Raw genomic sequence first — 22,114 nt, forward strand, 5'->3', positions numbered from 1 at the left:
CTGAATATGATCTGTTGCAAATTTTTTTTTTAACTTTCCATGCAAAAACACAAAAAAGCAAGAATGGATTTCAACCCAGCAGCCTTAATATTGAAATAAATAGAAATGCTACTACACAAGCTTCTAATCAACACATAAAGTTTAACAAGAACTGTGTGCAGCCATGCATAAACAAAATCAGTTTTAGACTCCAGTGACATCTATATTAGATTACATTTATTTGATTCCCAGTTCAGTTCAGTTCATCTTTATACCAAACCACTGTACAGTTTGAGAAATAGCATCTGCACAAAACTTACGTCTCAGGATGCAACCAAACACTATATTGACCTTGATCGTGTATCTTTTGGGACTTAAATTGTAGTGAGTCGCTTCCACCCAAGTGTACCTTTTGGTACTTAAATTGGTAGTGAGTCGCTTCCACCCAAGTGTACCTTTTGGGACTTAAATTGGTAGTGAGTCGCTTCCACCCAAGTGTACCTTTTGGGACTTAAATTGGTAGTGAGTCGCTTCCACCCAAATGTACCTTTTGGGACTTAAATTGGTAGTGAGTCACTTCCACCCAAGTGTACCTTTTGGGACTTAAATTGGTAGTGAGTTGCTTCCACCCAAGTGTACCTTTCGGGACTTAAATTGGTAGTGAGTCGCTTCCACCCAAATGTACGTTTTGGGACTCAAATTGGTAGTGAGTCGCTTCCACCCAAGTGTACCTTTTAGGACTTAAATTGGTAGTGAGTCGCTTCCACCCAAGTGTACCTTTCACCTGTAAAGTTGATGAGATTAATGTGTAACAGACATGATTTATTACGTGAAAGTCAGCTGTATCACAATTTGGGTTCCAGTGAAATTGGCCTTTGGTCTTTTAACCTTCAAAATTGGTTATGTCCTTCCTCAACCCAAGAGTTAGTAGTCGTATGGTAACCAACAAATTCCTGGATAGATTGATAGAATGAAGATCACTAATGTTATTCTCTCCATGGTATTAGGATCCATGAGTAAAGAACAGTTTTATTTCATAATCAAGACATAATCTTTTGCTTTATTTCTGACTCCAGGAACTGTTGCAGAATGCTGAAGATGCTGGGGCAACAAAGGTTAAAATGCTTCTTTCTGGAAAACACTGTAACCAAGAATTTAGTGCTCAGAGACCTTACAAAAAGTTTTTCAAGGTGTGTATATATGGATAGATGGATATCCTTCCACCTGTGTGATTATGATAATTACACTGTGCAATACATACTGATCATGACAGTAGAGATTGTGAACAATTACAGGCACCCATGTAATGGATTTATCAGTTTTTGCAATATTCACTTTTCTAACCTTAGATACTTTGAATCAGTTGCTGTTGAGTCTGACAGTTCCTATGCCCACAAATTTACCATGTCCAAAAGTGTAGATTTGATAATTTGAATTAATGTTGAAGTTGTAGAAAGCTGTGCTGCAGTCTGACTCTTAAGTGACCCAGTCAATGTAAATAATGCTGGAAAAGTGATTATTTTATTTCAAAAATGAATAAATCCAAGACCCAAGTGCCTGTGATAGTGATAAGTTTGAACTTCTTGAGTAAATGATTTTTGCAGCCTGTTTGTTTTTTTCTACTAAATGACCCCAGTTTCTGACATACTAGAGGTCTAGAATTGAAACTGTTTTTTTCTGTCTGCGGTGTTTTAAAGCCACGTATTGAGGTTACTTCAGTTTCTTGTAAGTAATAACTGGATCTTTCATGCACCCTTTGTAGTTCAAAATGGTAAATAAGAACATTTTTGCAGGATCAAAATTTGGTAGGCAAGAATGAATGCAACAAAAATTCAGACTGCTTACTACTTCAGTCTGCAAAAATAAAACACACAAAAATAAACAGACATGAATGTAATCCATAACATTTAACACAATTTGGCCCACTGCAAGACTTCTTGGGCCCAGATTTATCTGACAAAGTGTCTATGATTTAAGTATTTGAATTTAAACATGCTGTACAAAATCATTTCAGTATGTGTAGTATATAAAACTGGGGGAAAGCTTCATATTTTTATTCTTTCCTACATTTACTGTAGCTGTTGGCCAAATGAAACCTTAGCTGCAAGAGTCAAAAATATGTTTCTGACAAGTCATTGGGTACATGGCAACCAAGCTCAGGCCCTTTCATCTTAACAATTAATTACTTCAAAATCCAGGTAAAAAATAAAACATGATGAACCAGTGCTACAATGGTGCATCAGAAACTTATCCTTCTGAGGAACCTGTCACTCGTTTGGGAGATAGTGACTTATCTTGGCCATATCATCGATCAGAAGGATTCAAATCTGATCCATCCTCAGAATTTCATTTATATGCAGATGAATTTCATCATCTGTCAAGGGTCACTTTGTGTTCTTCAGCAAGATCTCACAGATATTGTTTCTAATAGCAAGACTGTGCAAAAAGACTTTATTGTCTACTCACCTCTGCTTCTCTTTCGTAGGGAATATGAATGTGGCAGCATATTATTTCTCCAAAAAAGGTTTCACATGTGGCCTCTAAAGCTCTTGCTTTTGTGAAATGGGACACCTCACCATGATCTTTACAATCCAGCTTTCCATCACCATATGAGCTGGCGACAAAATGAGAACAGGTCTCTGGCTGGAGTTCCAATAATACATGCTTTGGAACCTCAGTCCTACATGTACACATGCATTCCTGTTGGGCTCACCTGGAGGCTTGGAGAATGGGTAGATTAGCAGAGCCTGCAACATCAGGAGTAATCTTCCCTTCAAATGCACAGCCTAAAGCATGACTGTGCTGTTTTCTAGCACTTGAAATCATTGCATCAACTGCACCAGTTTGTTATTGTTACTCCTCCTAAACTACTCAGCAAATTCCCATGAAACTTTTCACACACAGTCATTACAATGTCAAGTTGGTCTACTATGTAAATAGTGCTGCTCAGGTATCCAGTATGGCTATCACAGTGATCGGGTTGTAATTCTTGGTTTCAATACTCCTACTATTACTACTATTATCAACACAGATTTGTCTTTAAAAGACTGCTAATGATGCTTAGTTGGTTCTAAGGGAAAATGGTGCTGATCTGTCATCACAATGGCCACCATGGCAGCCAACTTAAAAAGTTTGTTTTTGCTACACCTCCTGAACAGAAAGACATATTATCATAGGATTGTACCAAACAACTTCTTATTATCTAGGTCGTAAATGAAAACGGTGCCAACTGGACATCTGGTATGGCCACAGCAGAGGCCAAATAAAAAAATCATATTATCACTTCTCTTTCTGATTGGAAAGTCGTAGACATAGGATTTTCACCAGAAGGCTTCTTAGTTGGTTAAAAATGAAAATTGTACAATTCTGACATTAAATATGGCCATTGTGAAAAATTTCCTATCACAACATCTTGAGAATACATTGTCATATCAGCCTTGTTTTCACTGAAATTCTTTTTATCATGTTTAGATGGTCCTAAATGATAATGGGGCTAATCTTGACACAAAATGGCCACCACAGCAACCATCTTGAATTTGTGCTGCTCTTCCTGAACTTAAAGTCATATTAGCATGGGGATTTCACCAGAAGACTTCTTATGATGACTATGTGCTTTTAAATAATGATTATTCAGATCTGGTGTACTGGTATGGACAGCACAGTAGCAAGATTTATTTTGTTATTGCTACTCCAAGACGAGAAGTCATATTGACATTGGGTTTTCACCAGAAGACTTGTTATGATGTCTAGTTGGTTGCAAATGGAATTAATCTGATTTCTAATATGGCCACCATGGCTGCCTTCTCGAAAAATGTGTCATCAGTACAGAAAGTAAGTAAGTGATTTTCAGATAGAGTTTTCATGAGAAGACTTATTATGATATCTAGTTGGTCTGAAATGAACATGATAATGTTATGAGCTACAGTATGGCTGCCATAGCAGCCATCTTAAAAATCTGAATGTCACTACCCTGAATTAAAAGTCAGATCTATGGATTTCAAGAGAAGATTTCTGAAGGTGTTTAGATGGTCTTAAATGAAAATGATTCTGATCTGACATCAAGTATGGCCAGCATGGTGGTCATCTTGAAATCATGTTATTTCAGTTCCATAATTAAGGTCATAGAGTAATCGTGTTTGTACACTGTAAGACTTCTGATGATATATGGTTGTCTTAAATGCAAAAGATCTCAGTCTAATATAAAATAAGGCTGCATGCCATGATGTCAGCTTGAGAATCATTTTGTTGCTACTCCTGAATGGGGATGGTCATATTGGCATAAGGTTTTCACCAGGTCTTCTAATGATGACAAGTTTGTCATAAAGGAAAATGGTGCACATCTGTTTCAATAAATGTGGGCTTAATCTGTAACAAAGAAACAGCAACAACAACAAATTTTGTAAATTCAAAGATATAAATTTATTTCCCTAAAATACAAGTGAAAGAATTATAAAATAACTTACAGTGGTTCCTTAAATCCTAAAAATGTTCTATTATTTCCAAGAAATCCAAACATTCAGAATGATAATTATAGTCTGTAAATTGCTTATGTACCAATACTACGCAAGTAATAACTATGTTTTAAATCCCAAATTCTTGAATAAATGCTTCTCTGTAGATCGGTTAGAATATAAGTTCCAGTGTTCTTGAATATTTTACATTCATCCTTTTGAAATATAATTCAGTTTAGCTATTAATATCCCATCTTTAAATAAATGTTTCTTTCCAGTAATTTGTATTAATTCAAGTAAATCAAAATGATCAAATATCAGTGTCTTTCTTCAATACTCCTTCCAAGCTGGAAACAAACTCTAAGAATGTTGATTGCTATGTAAAAATTCTCTGAATCTATTCACTATTATATGCAGTAGAAAAAAAAACACTTTATTTTTCCAATTTTTAAATGATTATAATGTCAACACATCAGCTGATGCCAAGTTAGCAGTCAAGAAATCGGTCAAAAGCATTTTTCAGGATTGAGCATGACCTCCATTCACATCACTCTTGGTCTAATTGGACCATGTGATGTTTATGAGATTGGAAATCACATGAATGCCGTGACCTCACCCTTGAAGTGCCTTCTACAGTTTTAGAATACAGGCATAAAATTTTCATAAACTAATTGACTCTTAATAAAAATCATTATTTTTTTTTGCAAATAATAAACATTATGCAGATATACATAACACATCCAATATGGCAACCATAGCTGCTAATTTGTGATATAATATTATCACTTAAGATTATTAGAAGCCATTTCCGTACTCAGCATTAGAAAAAAGAAATGGTCTTGTCTTGAGTTCCTGGACATTTGTTATGGACAGTAGAGTTTCAGTCACATACGCATGGTCATTTTTACTGGTCAATTGAAACTCACCTTCTGCATCAGCGTCTGTTTATTAATTAGTGTTAAAGTTTTTTTTGTCATGCTTTTAGATTAATCTAAGCTTGAATGATTACAGAAAACATGTCTAGAAATCTTTTACATAGATGTATTTGTAGTTTAACGTCTACAAAACTTTGCCTTCTATCAGTAACAGAGTTCATTAAAAATTTTTACACGATACACATATAAAAGAGGTCTCATGGAACCCACACTAAAGAGTCTGATTTAACGAGACTATTGACAGTGTTCTATCTACAGTAAAGTTGGGTGTATTCATCTTGCAGAAAACTACTCACCACAGACAAAATAAGTTCATGTCATCTGCTTTTCCTGACATTTTTGCAAGATTTTTAATAATGAGACAGCATTCTGTGGAATTCTAATTTGGTTTTTAAAAAATGCTGTTTCAACCCCTGATTTATGACACTGCAGACAACTGATCCATTATTGTTTAACTCATTAGTTATTTGGACAGATATTTATGTTCATTATCTGACAATATTTGTTCTTTGAGAGTTCATTTTACAGAATAATCTTAAAAATGAAAAAGAATAAAATATTTTGCAACTTGAACAATCATTGGTTGTACATGTACAAGAAATCACATTTATTGCAGTCATGGTTGACTGTGGATGAATAAAGGATGGTAGTAGTAATAGTAGCATTGTTCTTGTCGAAATGAAGCTTAAATATTTTAATCCAACTTTAGGGACCAGGACTCTGTGTGTACAATGATGCTGAATTTACTGAGAAGGACTGGGAAGGAATATGCATGTTGAACAGCAGTGTGAAAGAAAAAGACCCTATCAAAGTTGGCAGGTTTGGTCTCGGATTCAAGTCTGTATATCATTTAACAGGTATGTATTTGTAAAGATTTAAATACAAAATGTACAATTTTTTAATTTATGTCACTCAAAATCTATGTTTGTCACAAATTTTGAAGTGAAATGTGGAATGCTCTGATTTGAAGAATTTACATTTATGCAAGTAGTCACTTTTATAAATAAAAAAAAATCAATGATAAGTAATATAAAATCTAATTCTTACTTTATTTGCAGATAAGAATATTTACTGTTAACTGTATTCATCACCAGTGGAGTTTTAGATAATAAACCTATAAAATATTTTGATGTGCATGAATTATTAAAGGCTCTTGGGTATCAATCCCATTCTTTAACAATTTATATCCATATAGCGTAAAGGTATTTATGTATGCAATAGTATTTTTAGTTGGACAGTAGTTGTTTTTGTATGTACTGGCATGGAGAGAATGCACATGGACCGACAAGCACTTTTAATGAAGCTTTACCAATTTGTTTTTTAACACATCGTTTTACACCATCTAAACTTGAGAGACAACACTTTTGATATGCTGTAAAAAATGGATCACAGTGTGAGTGTAAAATACATGTATTATGAATCACAAAACTATAGAGAACATAACATCTTGCCAAATTGAATGAGCAAACAAATTATATTGTGTGATCAGATCGTATATATGATGTCTTCCTGGATGAATAGATCTGAAAGTGTATATAAAATTGATATTAAATATTGGTAGCCATGATTTATAAGCAATATGTTGTCCTATGATGGATGTAATGTCAGTGAGAGATCAGACATGATTTTGTTGATTTTGTTTAAAGACAACATCCAAAGGTGTATTACCAATCTTGTCAGTAATCACTGCATTGTACAACAAGCAGCAGTTGAAAATTGGGCCAGCAGTTTCATGTTTAGACCAGAAGAACTTCATTTGCCTTTTGTCCATTGTTTTCGATCTAATAGTACAAGTTTGTTATTGCCACTATTCTTAAACTACTTGGAGGATTACCATGAAAATTTACACACATTTTCTTTTACCAAGTTCTAATTGGTCCCAAAAAGCTTGAGTAACTCACATTTTTTGTATGGCCATTTTGAAAACATTTGTTATTGTTACTTATTTTGAATGGTTAAATTTAAATGAGATTTCACTGAAACACTTATTCACTAAAAGACTTTTATGATGTCTGTTTGTTAGTTAATGACACTTTTGCTACTCAAATATCGAGTTAAAGTTTGCATATTGTTTCATTGGTCCTAGATAAAAATGGTCTTTATTAAATTTACAATTTTCTGGCCATGGTGGCCATGTTTTATACCTTGTTATCACTACTTTTGAATCAGCAGAATTGATAGTTATCACAACAATATTAGTCATATCACTATGATGTCTGCATTGTGGCACTTTATTGTGATGTCTAGCACTAGGACATCATGCCACAGAAATATTGCATCATGTTGCACCCAGTCACTTTATCCTGACACCTGAGGCTGACTAGTTCTAACAATGTGACGGTTGCACGCATTGGGGTGGGGTTCTTCCAATATATATTAAGTAAATTATGATAAAAGTTCCACCCAGGCTCATGGGGTTAGAAAGTTAAATTAGTGAGGTAGATTTACAGCTCTGAGCCCCCAGTCAGCAATGCTGATGGTTAAATTATAGAGAACATGAAGATGAAGTTCAATTAATAACAATTTAATAAATTCGATAATTTAAAATGATAAACTCTCAATTACCCATCTTTCCCTCGACCAAGTGACAGCCTAATTCATCCCATGATTTACAGAGTGAGTTCAATTTTCCCCCTGTCCTTGCATCTACTCATCTCTTTCTTTACCGCTAATTCCTTCCTTCCTTCTGTTCCTCCAACACCTCCTTCGACTACATTTCCCTCTCGACTATCTCCTCCTCCAATTTTGCTCCCAATTACCTCTTCCTCCCTTCTCTCCCCTTTTCCTCCTAGACTTCAACTTCTCCTGACTTCTCTCCTTTCTTCTCCTTTCCTTCATCTCTCTATCTGAGACTACGGGACCAAACTGTAACTGGTCTGTCCCTCAAAGCTTCCTTATTTGAAACTGTCTGTAGTTAGAATTTCCTGTTCTAAGATATTCCCGCCAATAACGAATAGCTGTTCAGAGTTACGCTATCCTCCTCTGGGCAAACTTTCTAGCAAACTAATTCTTGCCGGAAGACGCGGAGATATCATTCTACCGAAATCAGGGTCTCTTCCCTATCTCGATTCTGATTGGGTGGCGCTGTGACCCTGTCCAATCGTCTTAGTGGCCAGTTCAACCTGGCTGTCTGTCTGCAGGGAAAAGAAGTTAAGACACTCCCACTTCTTCAGGCAACTTCTTTTGATCTGGACAAACGTTTCCACAACTAGGTGATAATTGACTATCTGGCGGCCTCACAGCTCATAGGTCTGGCTCTCCACTTCTAGCCACGGCAATCTTACGTAAGGGATTAGTGGTAGCCTGCGGCAATGTTTAACATCAAACAATGGCTTGTCAGAATTACCTTGATTATACATGTTTCAAACTGGGGCTACTCTGGGTCGGGGTAAACGTGACAAACAATAACCTCTTAATGCTGAATGCCAAGCAAGGCAGCTGCTAATACCATTTTTTAAAGTCTTTGGTATGACTTGGCCAGGGTTCAAACCTGCATCCTCCTGCATCCAAGTCATATGCTCTAACCATGATAGCCAGTGGTCATACCCTAAGGTACTGCACAAGATGATGCATAAGTCACATGAGTGATTACTACACAAGTCCAAAGTGATAGTTTGTTTAAAGGCTGACAAAATTTTATAGTTTTTCCACGAGTTCATTGTGTTCCTTCCTGTTGGTAGACTGTTATAAAAGACAATCAGACATGGTTTAGCACTGTTTCCCTAATATGACATTAAGTTTACAGCAATTCTTTCTTATAGCAATTTTGCTGCTACCAGTATGCAAAACTAAAAACATGTCTAGATTTAACCAAACTTAGCATGTGAGTATATTGATATATTCTGAGACAGGTTCAATGATTTACTATCTGTGATATCATGTTCAGGGTCAAAGGTCGTAACTAAATTTTGCACTGCACGTGTAACTTCTATCTTATGAAAATATGAATTAAAACATGTAAGAAAATGTTTCGTTACTTTGAACATATTAACAGAAACATGTAAGCAAATAATTTCATTACAATATTGGGTATATTGGAATTTCTCAAGAATGTCTGAGATTAATTCAGTTCTTGACAATCAGAAATAGTAAAAAGACAGAAGAAATAACAATATCTTGGATTCCTGGAAAAATGTTTCAGCCAGTAGAACAGCTTCTGCCATGGCTTGTGTGTTAGATAAGTGACATTTGGGATACAAAGCCAATAGAGCAAATAGAATAACTAACTTCAATCATGAGACAATTCTGTAAAAAAATTTAAGCAAATTATTAATGTCAGGCAAAATGATTCTTATGAAAAGGTTATGGCAGTCATCTATTTTTGGCAGAATATTGTACTTTATGATATATCTGAAAAGTGTTTCTCCAACAGCAAAAAATTAGAACAATTTGGTGTTATCTATGTGTATATTTGTGTAACCTTTGGTACACAATTGTATCAGTTTTTGTGTAACATTAGTTTATTACTGTACATTGTAGTGATCATCTATAATTAAGATAATAGATAGCTAATTTGTGTCCATGGGTATAGATTCTATTTTATAGGCATTGAGCTATTCATATGTGGCAAATTCAACCTAGACATTGACCTTTTGACAACTTTGATGTAATTTCTCATTGGCTAGAAAGGTTATCTTGGTACTTAGAAGAATTAAGTTTTTTCTCATTGGATGGGTCTGTCAGGTGAGTTCTTTTACAATGTGGGATAGCGTGAAATGCCACATAGCTAGTAGCAGAAAATGTGTTTTTGAACTCTATGCTTGTATATAAATAGGTAGAGCTGGACAATTATTTCATTCTTATTTCCTATGTTCTTGTTGTAACATCAGTCTGCAAATGTGTTTAATGTTTTTGTTTAGACAGATTTGAGAGGAAACATTTGTTTGAATTATTCATAGGAATTACAAAGTGCTCATTGGGCTAAAATATTACTCTTTGAATTTAATGAATGGAGTTCTGGACAATGCCATTTTGATACATCAGAACTGTACAGACCAGTATATTCGAGGATCAGGAATTCATTTGGAACATTTAATTCTTCTTTGACTTGAGTAGAACTTTATAGGATTATTTTTGGATTTAATTCATAATACTGTAAGTTTTACAAAACATTTTGGTTTTGCTTTTTTCTGTTACTTGGTTTATGACCATAGAGTTGTAACATTAGAAATAACAAATTAGTTTCTGTTACTGTGCAAAAAGGCATGTCTAAATTTCTTATGTAATGAGAAATAATGACTTATGTTTGAATGTATGACCATTTCACCAGTAGCAAGAGTATTACTTTTTCTAGGAACAAAATATTTGGCAGTGACTGTTAGCCCTATTTAATGATCTACATATTTTTAATGTGCTTCCAAACTTATTGCATCTGTTTACATAAGATCTAAGTGCAACATTTCTCCCAAACTGAGATATGTCAGCATATTTGCAGTTTTTAATTAGCTCCCTTGGCTGTATAAGATAATCAGTTGTATGTCACTTGAACTATACTGATTTAATACTAGTTGGATCATTTCTTTGAAGTGGGATATAATTCCAGATCAAAACAAGTACGTTAAGATATGAACTAATCCAAACTGACAGCATATTTAAACATATTCAGTGTTTGTTTATGGTTTTTTTTAAGGTGATTCACATAAATGATATCAAACTTAAAGGACTTAATGTGGTAATGCAAATTGGAATCCCGGAGGTTGGAAGATTGATAGAGAGAGTAATGCAGCATCAATGTCCAGGATTTTGTTCCTGAATCTTTCTGGTTTTCATATAAAGCAAACATATTTTATGAAATTATCACCTTTATCCATTTAAAAATAGTTTGGAAGATCACTTGAAGATGGAGACATTAGTGTCATTCATAAGGTTGAATGACTTGGAGGTCCCCATAGATGTCCAAGATGATTACCTAGAGACATGTTACACTGTTGGAAAAAAGTGACTTGTCTGTAGCTAATCCTCAACCAAAATAAGTCAAATATGTCAACACTTCATTTATGTGTGAACGAATTTCATCACAAATCCTGGGACAATTCAGGCCACTCAGATACTATCCATAAAAGAGCATTTGAGAAGAGTTTTTTGTCTGCTAGCTTCTACTGGCAGCAATTCTAGTTCTCTTAGGAAGATTGAATCTGAGTCCTTTCCATTTTCTGCTGCTTGCATAGTAGACATTGTATATACCACTTTCAGTTCAGATTCCTTTTGAATACAAATTTCTTCACCACATGAGTTGATGGCTAAATCAGGAGGCAGCATGTATTCCAGAACCTCACACTATCCATATACCAGTGTCACATATTTGGAGTGGGATGCTTACATATTGCCTGGAGGGGTAGTCCTTCAGGCATTGTGGTCTCAGAAGAAATCTTCTCTTTAAATGAACAACCTAGGGAACTGTTTTCCTATCACTGAAAGGGTGACTATCAATGCCCAAAAGCACTGCAGTGTTGTGGTCACCATGGTCAACATGACAGGAACATCCTCTCATGGACATCTTTGGAGGAAATCATTCTTAGAATCTCACATTCCAGGAAAGATAAATATATTAGCAGACTGACAGGCCAGACAGGTTTGGTTCCTTCCTTACATAACAGCCACTGCAACAGTTGTTAGCAGAGAAGCTTTTTCAACGGTGGTGGAGGCCAGTGGTAGCCTTGCTTGCAACAAGTTTGAACAAGGTCCCTTTCTTTTAATATCTCCAGATCCTAATCAGAATGGATAGGTGTTGAATGCCTTCATTGGAATCAAATTCATGCCCTGCACTTTCTAGCTTGCAAGATTAATCACCTGTGTTCTTTATATTGTTAGGATATTCTACATCATGGATTTTGCTGATAACTCCCTGTGTTCCTAATTATTATTTTTTGTCTCTCTCATTTACCTATTTGTAGACACACCCAGGTATCTACTGTCATAAGACAGAATCCCTGTACACAACAATCCAATCACTGATTCCCCACCTTTATTCAAGTCCATATAAAAAAATCAGTCAGCCAAGATTAGTTTTCAAGAGGGTTGCAGACTGTTCTGTCCAGGCTAGAAGGCAATAATTGACCTCCCATACTAACTATGCCAAGTGAAGACTATTCTTTAATTGGATGAGTAAGCAGCACATTATTCTGATATGCCTCCTTCGCTGCAGCAGTGGATTTTCTCTTGTTGAAGATAAAACTGCTCAGTCTCTACCCATATGGGCAACCCTCTCCAATACACTTAAGTTCTCTGTGGGATCCAACATAGGATTGGACTTTCATCTTTCAAAAGTGATTAAGTAATTGGACTTCAGAGGACAATCTTGTGCTCTTTAGAGCATATGTGAAACCTTTGGTGTGTTTCTTTGCTGTTATTGAAACCTCCTATGAACACTGAGTGAATGTTCCTTTTACGGCCTTACCCTTTAGACGGCCTCCTTCTCTCCCTAGCATCAGTAAGGATAAGGAGTGAAATACATGTCTTGACAGTTGAACTCTTGATTCAGTTTCTCTTCTTTGTCATCCCGGAATTAGCTATATTTTGGTCATCATCGATCCAGTGGGAATTTTCAGTCTCAGTTCTGTCTGCTCTAGGGTTGATCAAGATAGACTTCTTTGCTTGGTTTGGGTTTTATGTTTCTGTTTGGTTAATTCCATATTGAAATTAGAGGGTCAAAACCATCTTTTTCTCTCTCAAAGGTACTGTTATGTTGGCACCACCCATCTCAAGGAGATGACTATCACAAATGCTTGTCAGTCTCTCACTGAGACACGTCTTTCTTTCTTGAGAATCAAACCCAGTGCAGTTGGTGCTGTAATTGCTGCATCTCAGGTCTTTCTTAACCATTCTTCTTTGGATAATGTTATGAATATTGCATTTTGGCAGTCTCACTCAATCTTCGTTTCATCCTACCTAGAGTCAGTGTTGCACCAGAGCAAATACATTTGTAACATTAGATCCAGTTGTGTCAGCTCATTAAGTTGTCAAGCCATCCTGCAGTAGAGCACAATGGTATGCAGCCTAGAATGATGTCAAGTTCACTTTGACAGCTTATCTTGGGATAAAATTATGAGTCTCTCCCAGTTGGAAAAGTCAGCAAAGTAATAAGAAGTGTTGTATTGCTGCTTTTAAAATTATAAGGGGGTTGGTGGGTTGAAGAGGCGGTTAAAACTAATTTGTTTATATATTACTTACCTAATATTCTTTCCTCCTCACTTCCTGCTCTGATGTCATATTAATCTCAGTTGAAGTCAAACAAGGACAATATTCCAAATGTATGAAGTATGGCCTCAGTCTGGATATATATATATATATATATATATATATATATATATATATATATATATATATATATATATATATATATATCTTCTTTTGCTTTATGACCCCCTGATTACTAATCCAAGGAGGGATTACATCCTGGACTGTAGACTAGCACCTAGAAAAGAGATACCAAAGTAATAATATCAGCTAAGTATTACATAACTAAAATTTAATTACCACCCAAAACTATGTTCATCCCCCTCTTCTTGGTATTTTTGCACTTAATTTTGTCCAGTGAGGGGTCAAGGTCCATCTTGTGGAGTCACCCACTCGGCACTTCTACATCTATCGGCATTATGTTCTCATAACAGATCATGACAACTTGCTGTCCATGCATTACAGGTATTTTGCAGGAACACATGCTTTTCCTTAATATCACAATGTCAGTATTACTCAGTGATTATATCCTGTTTTCACTCTTGGTAACATGTTATGCTGAAGCTGTTAATTTGATGGGTTTGTGTGACAGTGTATGTATTCAATCAAACAAGAGCCTCCTGAAATAGCCATACATACTGTATGCAGATATTTCGCAAGATGGAGACTTAGGTGGAGCTGCAACACTCCATGATGTGTTGTGATGTGATTCAGATTTTTAATGTAGCTTTAACAATTTTTCAGTCATATCGCTACGATGTCTGCAATGTGGCAGTTTATAGTGATGTCTAGCACTGGGGCATCATGCCGCAGACATGTAGCATGATGTCCCACCCAGTCACATTATCCTGACACCGGGTCGACCAGTCCTAACACTAACCTCTTTATGCTGAGTGCCAAGCGAGGCAGCTGTTTAAGTACCATTTTTGTAAGTCTTTGGTATGACTCGGCCGGGGATCAAACCCACGACCTCCTGCATCCGAGGTGAACGCTCTAACCACTAGGCCACCGGAGCTATCGCAACACTCCATGAAATCATCTTATTAGGCAAAATCTGGATCAAGCTTCAGTTTTCAGTGCAGAAATTATAGCTGCCGTACTCAAAGTTTTGAAGTGCATTTCAGTCTCTCAAAAAGCATATTTCAGCATTGTTTCTGATACCCTTTCCACTCTGAAAGCTTTGGAGAATCTTAAATCTGATAATCTATTAATATCCCAATTATTACAGAAAAGTGGTGTTCTTGTACAATTTTGGCAAAGTATTTTGTGTTGTTGGCTCCCTAGTCACATTCATATTGAGGGTAATAAAAGGGAAGATAAATCAGCCAAAGCTGCCCTGTTGTCACCCATATCTGAATGGAAGATTCCATTACTGATTTCAAATGATGTATAAATCAGAATGTGCTTCACAGTAGGAAAAAAGCATGTAGGATGAAAACTCACAGATTTAAAAACAGCAAACCCACTTTTATAGAGTGCCATCTTTCATGCATTAGAGTAAATTAGATGAGGTGGTATTGTCTGATTGTGCATTGGTCAAACACACCTGACTTGTGCATATCTCCTTAAGGGTGGACTTTGACTGGAATGAATATCATGCAGTTATCCACTGACAATGGAGCACATTGTTGTCAAGTATGTAGATTTTCAACCTGTGAGACAGAACTATTTTGTTAAGAAATGCTTGAAGAAACTGCATAAGGATGTACCAGGCATGAAAATCTTTTTAAGAGAATATGATTTTTAGAGCAAATTTAGCCATGTTTGAAGCATTTTACACATGGTACCATTGTTATTTAATATACATATTATAATTTTTTAATGTTTACATGTTATATTGTATCTTGCTGTTGTTATGACTCAATGGTTTTAAACCAAGTAACAGAAAAGAGCGAAAACCAACAAGTTTTGTCAACTTTAACAAATAATTTATTTCCTCAGAATACAAAGTAAACATTGAAAATGAACTTAACAGTATTGTGAATTAAATCCCAGATGGCCCTAAAGGCCTATGTACAAGTCCAAATGCATAGAGTTTCAAATGAATTCCAGTGGTTTTCCAAATAAATTAAAATATTGAATGTGTAGATTTTGCCTCTGGTCCTGAATGTGATAATGTGCCAGTGGCCTGGAATGTGGCAATATGTTAACAGTCTTGATGTAACACAATAATATAATCCAAAAGGTCCTATAAAAATATTTTAAAAATGTACCGGACAAAATAATTCATAAATAATGTTTTAGTCCAAGAAGTATTAATGAGCACTTTGTAATTCCTGTGAATAATTAAAATAAATAAATCCACCCAAATTAAAAACTGAACACAACAATAAGACCAATTTTACTTAAGATAAGATAAGATAGGAATGAGTAATTTTTCAAGTAAACAATGCTGATATTAAAAGTTACCACAAAGTAATAGAGCCAGGATGTGGGTCAGTTTTCTTTCTAAAACATTCAAAGTTATCAACAAGTTTAGGAATTTCCAAGTGAAAGACTAATGTCCTTGATTCAGATTCACATAAACATGTTTACTGCCAATAATAGTGATCTGAATATTTAATATATAATCATAGAAAGATATTAGCTATGTATTGTGTTGTTTACAAATTAAATGTCACTAGTCAGGTAGACCATTAACTTAATTTTGGACTAAAGTTATTTACAAAATACAGATATACATAGCATACCAACTTGGAGAAATGCCAACAAACAATATAAATTAAATATACATAACACTATTCTAAATATTATATTTATTTGGAAGGGTTTATCTTCCTAAACTTTTGTGCAACTTTAATATTTTTCTAACTTTACCTTTAGCTGACACCATATAACCACTTTTGCCCTGTGTGAAGCACTATATAGATCACAGAAGGATTAGCAGCAGCATGTCTTAATGTATCTGTATGATTGTTGAGGTGTGTTTAGAGGGATTTCTGATCTGCTGGTCAGGAGTGGCTTTAGTGTTAAGAGCAATGTTAGTAGTTCTGTGCAATACTTGTTGCAGATTGATTAAAATAATGGCTCATCAGAGGAATTTTGGGTGTGCTTTAGCCAGCTTTGAATTACAAAATCTGACAATCATTTAATGCCATATTGACTAATTAGAGCCAAAGGTTGGTTGTACAAACATGTTTTCAGCAATGAACAGATCAAGTATAGTTTATTTTCTGTAAAGTTTTCAGTTGATGGCTGTTGAGAATAATATACAATAATTTAAAGAAATAAATAATTTAGGTCATGGGGTCAGCAGAATTACTGTATTACATCTAGAATCATGTTTTAGTGAAGTATATTGGGGGATATATAACTGGGATCATCCTGTTACAATGGTGTCAGAAGTGTGATAAGATTAAATGGAGCACTAACACTACTTTACATAGGTCTTGTATGTTTTTCTTGTGTGTTTCGGACTGTGACATTCGTGACAAGACTTGACTTTAAGAGGTTGAGTGATTACCTCGCTTACCTTTAAGTTAGATATTATGTTTAGTTGTTTTATATGCATATTACACATATTTTTGTTGCCTTCTGGGAAGTAAGATGGTGTTGGTTTTGTGAAATTCCATAATTGTATATTTTTGCATGGTAGATAATTTGGATTGGTCATCATATCAACAGTATAAAACATGTCACCACTGAAAGATTTCAAAGAGCTATTGGGGAAGCCATTGTTTTTTAAATGGTGCAGTCTACAGGTACCTGGTGTTAGGCAGTCTGGCAGCTAAGAGCTATTTAACTGAGTTGGAGCTGTGATGTGTGTTGGACCTGTGCTATGTCTGTGATGTGTGTTGGACCTGTGCTATGTCTGTGATGTGTGTTGGACCTGTGCTTTGTCTGTGATGTGTGTTGGACCTGTGCTATGTCTGTGATGTGTGTTGGACCTGTGCTATGTCTGTGATGTGTGTTGGACTGTGCTATGTCTGTGATGTGTGTTGAATGAAAATCATCATTATATCTATTTGAATGAAAATCATCATTATATCTATTTGAATGAAAATCATCATTATCACTATCTGAGTGAAAATTATCATTATCACCATCACAGTAGGTATAGGTAAGTAAAAACTACCACCAAAACAAATTCATTTTGGAATCAGTATGCTGCAAAAATTAAATACTGCTAAAATACCAAAATTAAAGACAAGCATATATTTACTGATGCTAAAATATTGTGCTTTACATTTTGGTCATCTAGAATGTCCCATATTTTTCTATCAAGTTTAAACATAGATATAATATGTCAAATGAAATAGAGAAACCATTAGATCTTTAACTTCCTTTTCTTCTCATCATTAGCCATTCCTAAATGAGTATTACCATTTGTCTAAATATCTTGTTCTGATTTCACATTCTTGCACTTTCTTAATTAAGTAATAATTTTTATACAATACAATTAAGCTGCTAATCATATTGACTGGTGTCAGTATCAAACATTTCATTAGGTGAACAAGGCATAGTGGTACTTGATTAAACTATGTCTTGGGATGGGAATGGACATGATAGTGCATGGATTTAGATATGAAATGGTGGTTTGAAATTTAAAATATTTAACATAATTGAATCATTTTTATCAATGTTTAGCTATAGTGTGCTTGTATTTAGTCTGATCTAGGGTACAAAACTCAAAATGTTGGCGGGGGGAGGGGGTACTGATGGTTTTCTGAAGTCTTGTCAGATGGAGCTCTATAAAAAGTGTTCAATAACTTTTATTCAAAACATTCTTTTTCTTTTTACAAGACTGTTATTATTAGTATAATTATTTACAATTTATAGTCATGGAGAATCTTGATTAATTATTCTGTCTATCTATATGTACATCATTGCAGTCACCCTTGACTATTACACAATGGTTATTAAAAAAAACAACTCATAAAATCCTAAGCTTGACTGTCTGGAAGAAGACTGTATGGTTTACACAAGTCTAAGCTCATTATTCCCTTATCCATAAGCAAGAAAAACTAATTGTTGTGTTGAAAAGTTTTGATTTCAGTTTTCTGTTCATTTATTTATATTTGTAAAGTTGCAAAACCTCTTATGTAAAAAGAGTTTGTTCTTGAACATTTCTGGTTGTACATCAGAGACACACAAAAGAAATTTGGATGTATGTATTATACTTCATCTAGGACAAAATATCAATGCTAGGAATGTTTCGAATCAAATTTCATACTTTCTGTAACATTTTTAATAAACTTTTGTTTGATTATACCTATAGTAAAAGTATTTGCATTTAGCACCAAAAAAAAATAGTTTTTTTTAATTTATCTTTTGATTTATTCATAAAAGCTGCATTGTGTATCAGATGTTCTGTTCTCAGTATATTGACCTAGCTGTCATACAAAATGAAGACCAATTTGAAATGAAATGCCTACATCAGACAGGTGCTTCCAGCACATAATCACAATTACCTTGAAACAGTTTGAACCAATCTGATTAAGTTAACATTCTTGAACTCAGCACACTCTTAGGAAATATTTATAACGGTCACTGCTTTATATTAATGTCTAAGTCTGTAAATTCACAGAATAATTTCATGAATGTGTGATTTTGTTTTCTTTTGACAGACTATCCATGCATTATAAGTGGAGATCAGCTACTGTTACTGAACCCACATGAAACAGAAGACCAAGTTTGCAGTATAATGAAACTGTGTGACATGAAAAAATCCACACGAGTAGACTGTCTAGAGGCACTGAACAATGTGTTTGGATTCACTTCTAGGGTATTAAAACAAAAGTATTACAAAGGAACATTATTTTGGTTTCCACTACGTGACATGCCCACTGTCCTGTCTAACACAACATATACAACTGACAAGGTCCTGGATCTGTTCAAGTCTTTCCAGACAGAAGCTCACAGTATCCTCATATTTTTAAAAAGTCTGGTAAGTGTTGAGTTGTTTTGTACAGACACGGGGACACAGTTTGATCATGGAATGGTGAATCCGTTACTTGCAGTCAAAGTAGAGATGGATCAAGCCTCTGAGATCAGAAAGACAAAATTCATCCGAAAGGTTATAGAGTTAAATGGGGGCTGTTCTGTCAGAGATCTAACCAGCTGTAGGCATGTTTGTGTGAGCATAACAAAAGCTGAGGAAGAGAAAGAACCAAAGACAACTAAAGTTGGTTGGACAGTGGTGGATTTCTACAAAGGTGGAGATATGTCAGACACTCTAAAAAGGCTTGCAAGTGACAGATCACTCTCATATTGCCCATATGTAGGCGTTGCAATGTGTGAAAGTTTTAGTGATGGTTTTCAAAAAGGTGGCCATATTTTCTGCTTCATGCCACTACCACTGGAAACAAAAAGTTTGACTGGACTTCCGGTGCATGTTAATGGACTATTTGCACTGAGTCGGAATAGACGTCATTTGAAGTGGTCATCAGCAGAACAGGAGTCTCAAGACCTTCACAAGGATAATGCCATCCAGTGGAACCAGTCCCTTGTACAAGAGATACTGCCCAGTGCCTACTGCTTGTTGATACAGGAGATGGTTAACCACTGTACTAACTATGGAAATAAAAAGAACATGATTGAACTAGTGTATGCAGCACTTCCAGACATGGCACTGGTTGATGACAAATGGAGGAGTTTGGTTGAAAAAGTAATTAAAAGTTTGTGGGACATGCATATTCTCTTTACAGAAAGTGATGGTGGAAAGTGGATTACTCCAAAAGATGCATTGTTTTCATCTTTTAACCATTATCCTTCCTTATCCAAAGAGTGTAAGGAAAATGTAAAGAAAACTCTTAAAATGTATGGTCAGAATTGGGTGGATGTTCCTCAGCATGTGGGAGGTTATTTCCTAGACAGACCAGAAATCTTGGACTTGAGCCCAAAACATTTCTGTAAAATTCTCACAACCAGCCCCAAGTACCATGAGCTTAGTTTTGAAGAAAAGGTTTCAATACTAGAATTCCTTATTGAGGATGCTGATTACCATAAGCTGAAAGGACTTCACTTACTCCCACTTCAAGATGGAAATTTTGCACCTTTTACAAGCAGGCAGGATTGCCATGAGAAAATCTTTTTGGACAAACCACATGTGATTGATCTATTTCCTGGACTAGAAAAAAGGTTTATTCATGTGGGAAAATCAACACACCAGTTCTTGGAACATTTCATGACAATGGTTAATCATGGTAAATGTTGTTTATCATTTTGTGTATATTCTCTTGAGTTTCATTTTAAGGCTAATATGGGTCAGTACACAGCCTGACAGCTGATACATAAACCTAGTACAAAAGATTAATTATTTCCATAACAGCAAGTTGCATTCCTAATTGGACTATGACATAACTTAGATCCCTTAATAAACTAGTACTACACCCTGCTGTGGGCTATAAATCACAAGCTGGACTAAATGTTGGCTGGTAGGCATAATTAATGCTAACAAATCTGATTCTTGGTTTATAGAATTCACATCTTAATTATACAAATGAACTAATGAAATTCACTTCATGTTTTAACTACAATATTTGCTATGTAATAATTCATTGGCATAAAATACAGTAACCTAGGAATTATTGAAGTCTTTACAAACATAAGTTATATAATTTAAAACATAAATTCACACAATTCTTACAAATTCTTATCAAAACTAATGCATGAAATTCCTAGAATAAATAAATCATGTAACATTCAAGACAAATGAATGCAAACAATTAACTTATGAACTCATCAAAAGAAAATTGATGTATGAATTTTAAAACAAATAAAGGCCATGACAAAGAATTTTGTGTTGCACATACAGGAATCCTCTGAACTAGTTGGCTTAGACTTGTATTTAAATATTTTTTTGCTGAATTGGTATGATGGAGTTTGTCAGTAAATTCTTGTTTTGGAGAAGGGGTAATGTAGAGCATTTACCGTTTAGGGACTCTTATTACCTTTTTTGTATGGCTAAATTTTCATTCTTACTTGTGCTTTACAGAAATTTTGTGCAATGTGATTTGCATGAAGATCTCATCTTAAAACTTCAGTTTCTTATCTAGAACATGGTAGCAAATCCAAAATCAGAGACAGAACTATGTTTACCAGTCAGCACCTTATTTCCTCTAAAATTAAAGACCTTCATTTGAAAGTTTTGTCACTTTTTTATCTAATGTAATTTATTGTTTTAACTGCAAAGCTTAAGTGGAACTTACGGATTATATATATCTAATCATGGTGATGGTGTTGTCAGTGTCATAGACGTCAGTGTTTTCTCCAAAACCATTGCATCTAAAGTCATGAAACTTAATAAGTATAATCATCTTGGATAGTGCTACTTTCCACACAAATATGGGTCACAGTGACCTTTTTACTGAGGTGTTTGCATTAAAGTTGGGGATTTGGCTTACCGGTAGTTTCTCTAAAATGATGCATGCAAATCATGAAACAATCAGTGCATCGGTCTTAAAAGGTTACTTCTCACCAGGCAAAAGTAGATCACAATGATTTACTTTTCATTACAGACATGTTATACATTGCAGTTATGCACAACTTGTTTTTACATTGCAATTACACACAGCCTACTATATTTTTGTTACACATAACATAGCTTGGGACTTGATAGCAGTCCATTGGAAT

At 35.0% G+C, this 22,114-nt stretch overlaps 1 protein-coding gene across 1 annotated transcript in view; it reads left to right on the forward strand.

The window, feature by feature from the left end:
* LOC149786373 (sacsin-like) overlaps positions 1-22,114 on the forward strand; it is a 68,532-nt gene that overhangs the window by 13,674 nt on the left and 32,744 nt on the right. Inside the window, exons 4-6 of the mRNA XM_089975931.1 lie at positions 1,056-1,169; positions 6,075-6,222; positions 19,108-20,756. Of these exons, the coding sequence (XP_089832057.1) occupies positions 1,056-1,169; positions 6,075-6,222; positions 19,108-20,756 (1,911 nt within the window). The remainder of the gene's footprint in view (positions 1-1,055; positions 1,170-6,074; positions 6,223-19,107; positions 20,757-22,114) is intronic.

This window comes from Sinohyriopsis cumingii, chromosome 12, assembly GCF_028554795.1.
Source record: "Sinohyriopsis cumingii isolate HCF-2022 chromosome 12, ASM2855479v2, whole genome shotgun sequence".
Lineage (NCBI taxonomy): Eukaryota > Metazoa > Mollusca > Bivalvia > Unionida > Unionidae > Sinohyriopsis > Sinohyriopsis cumingii.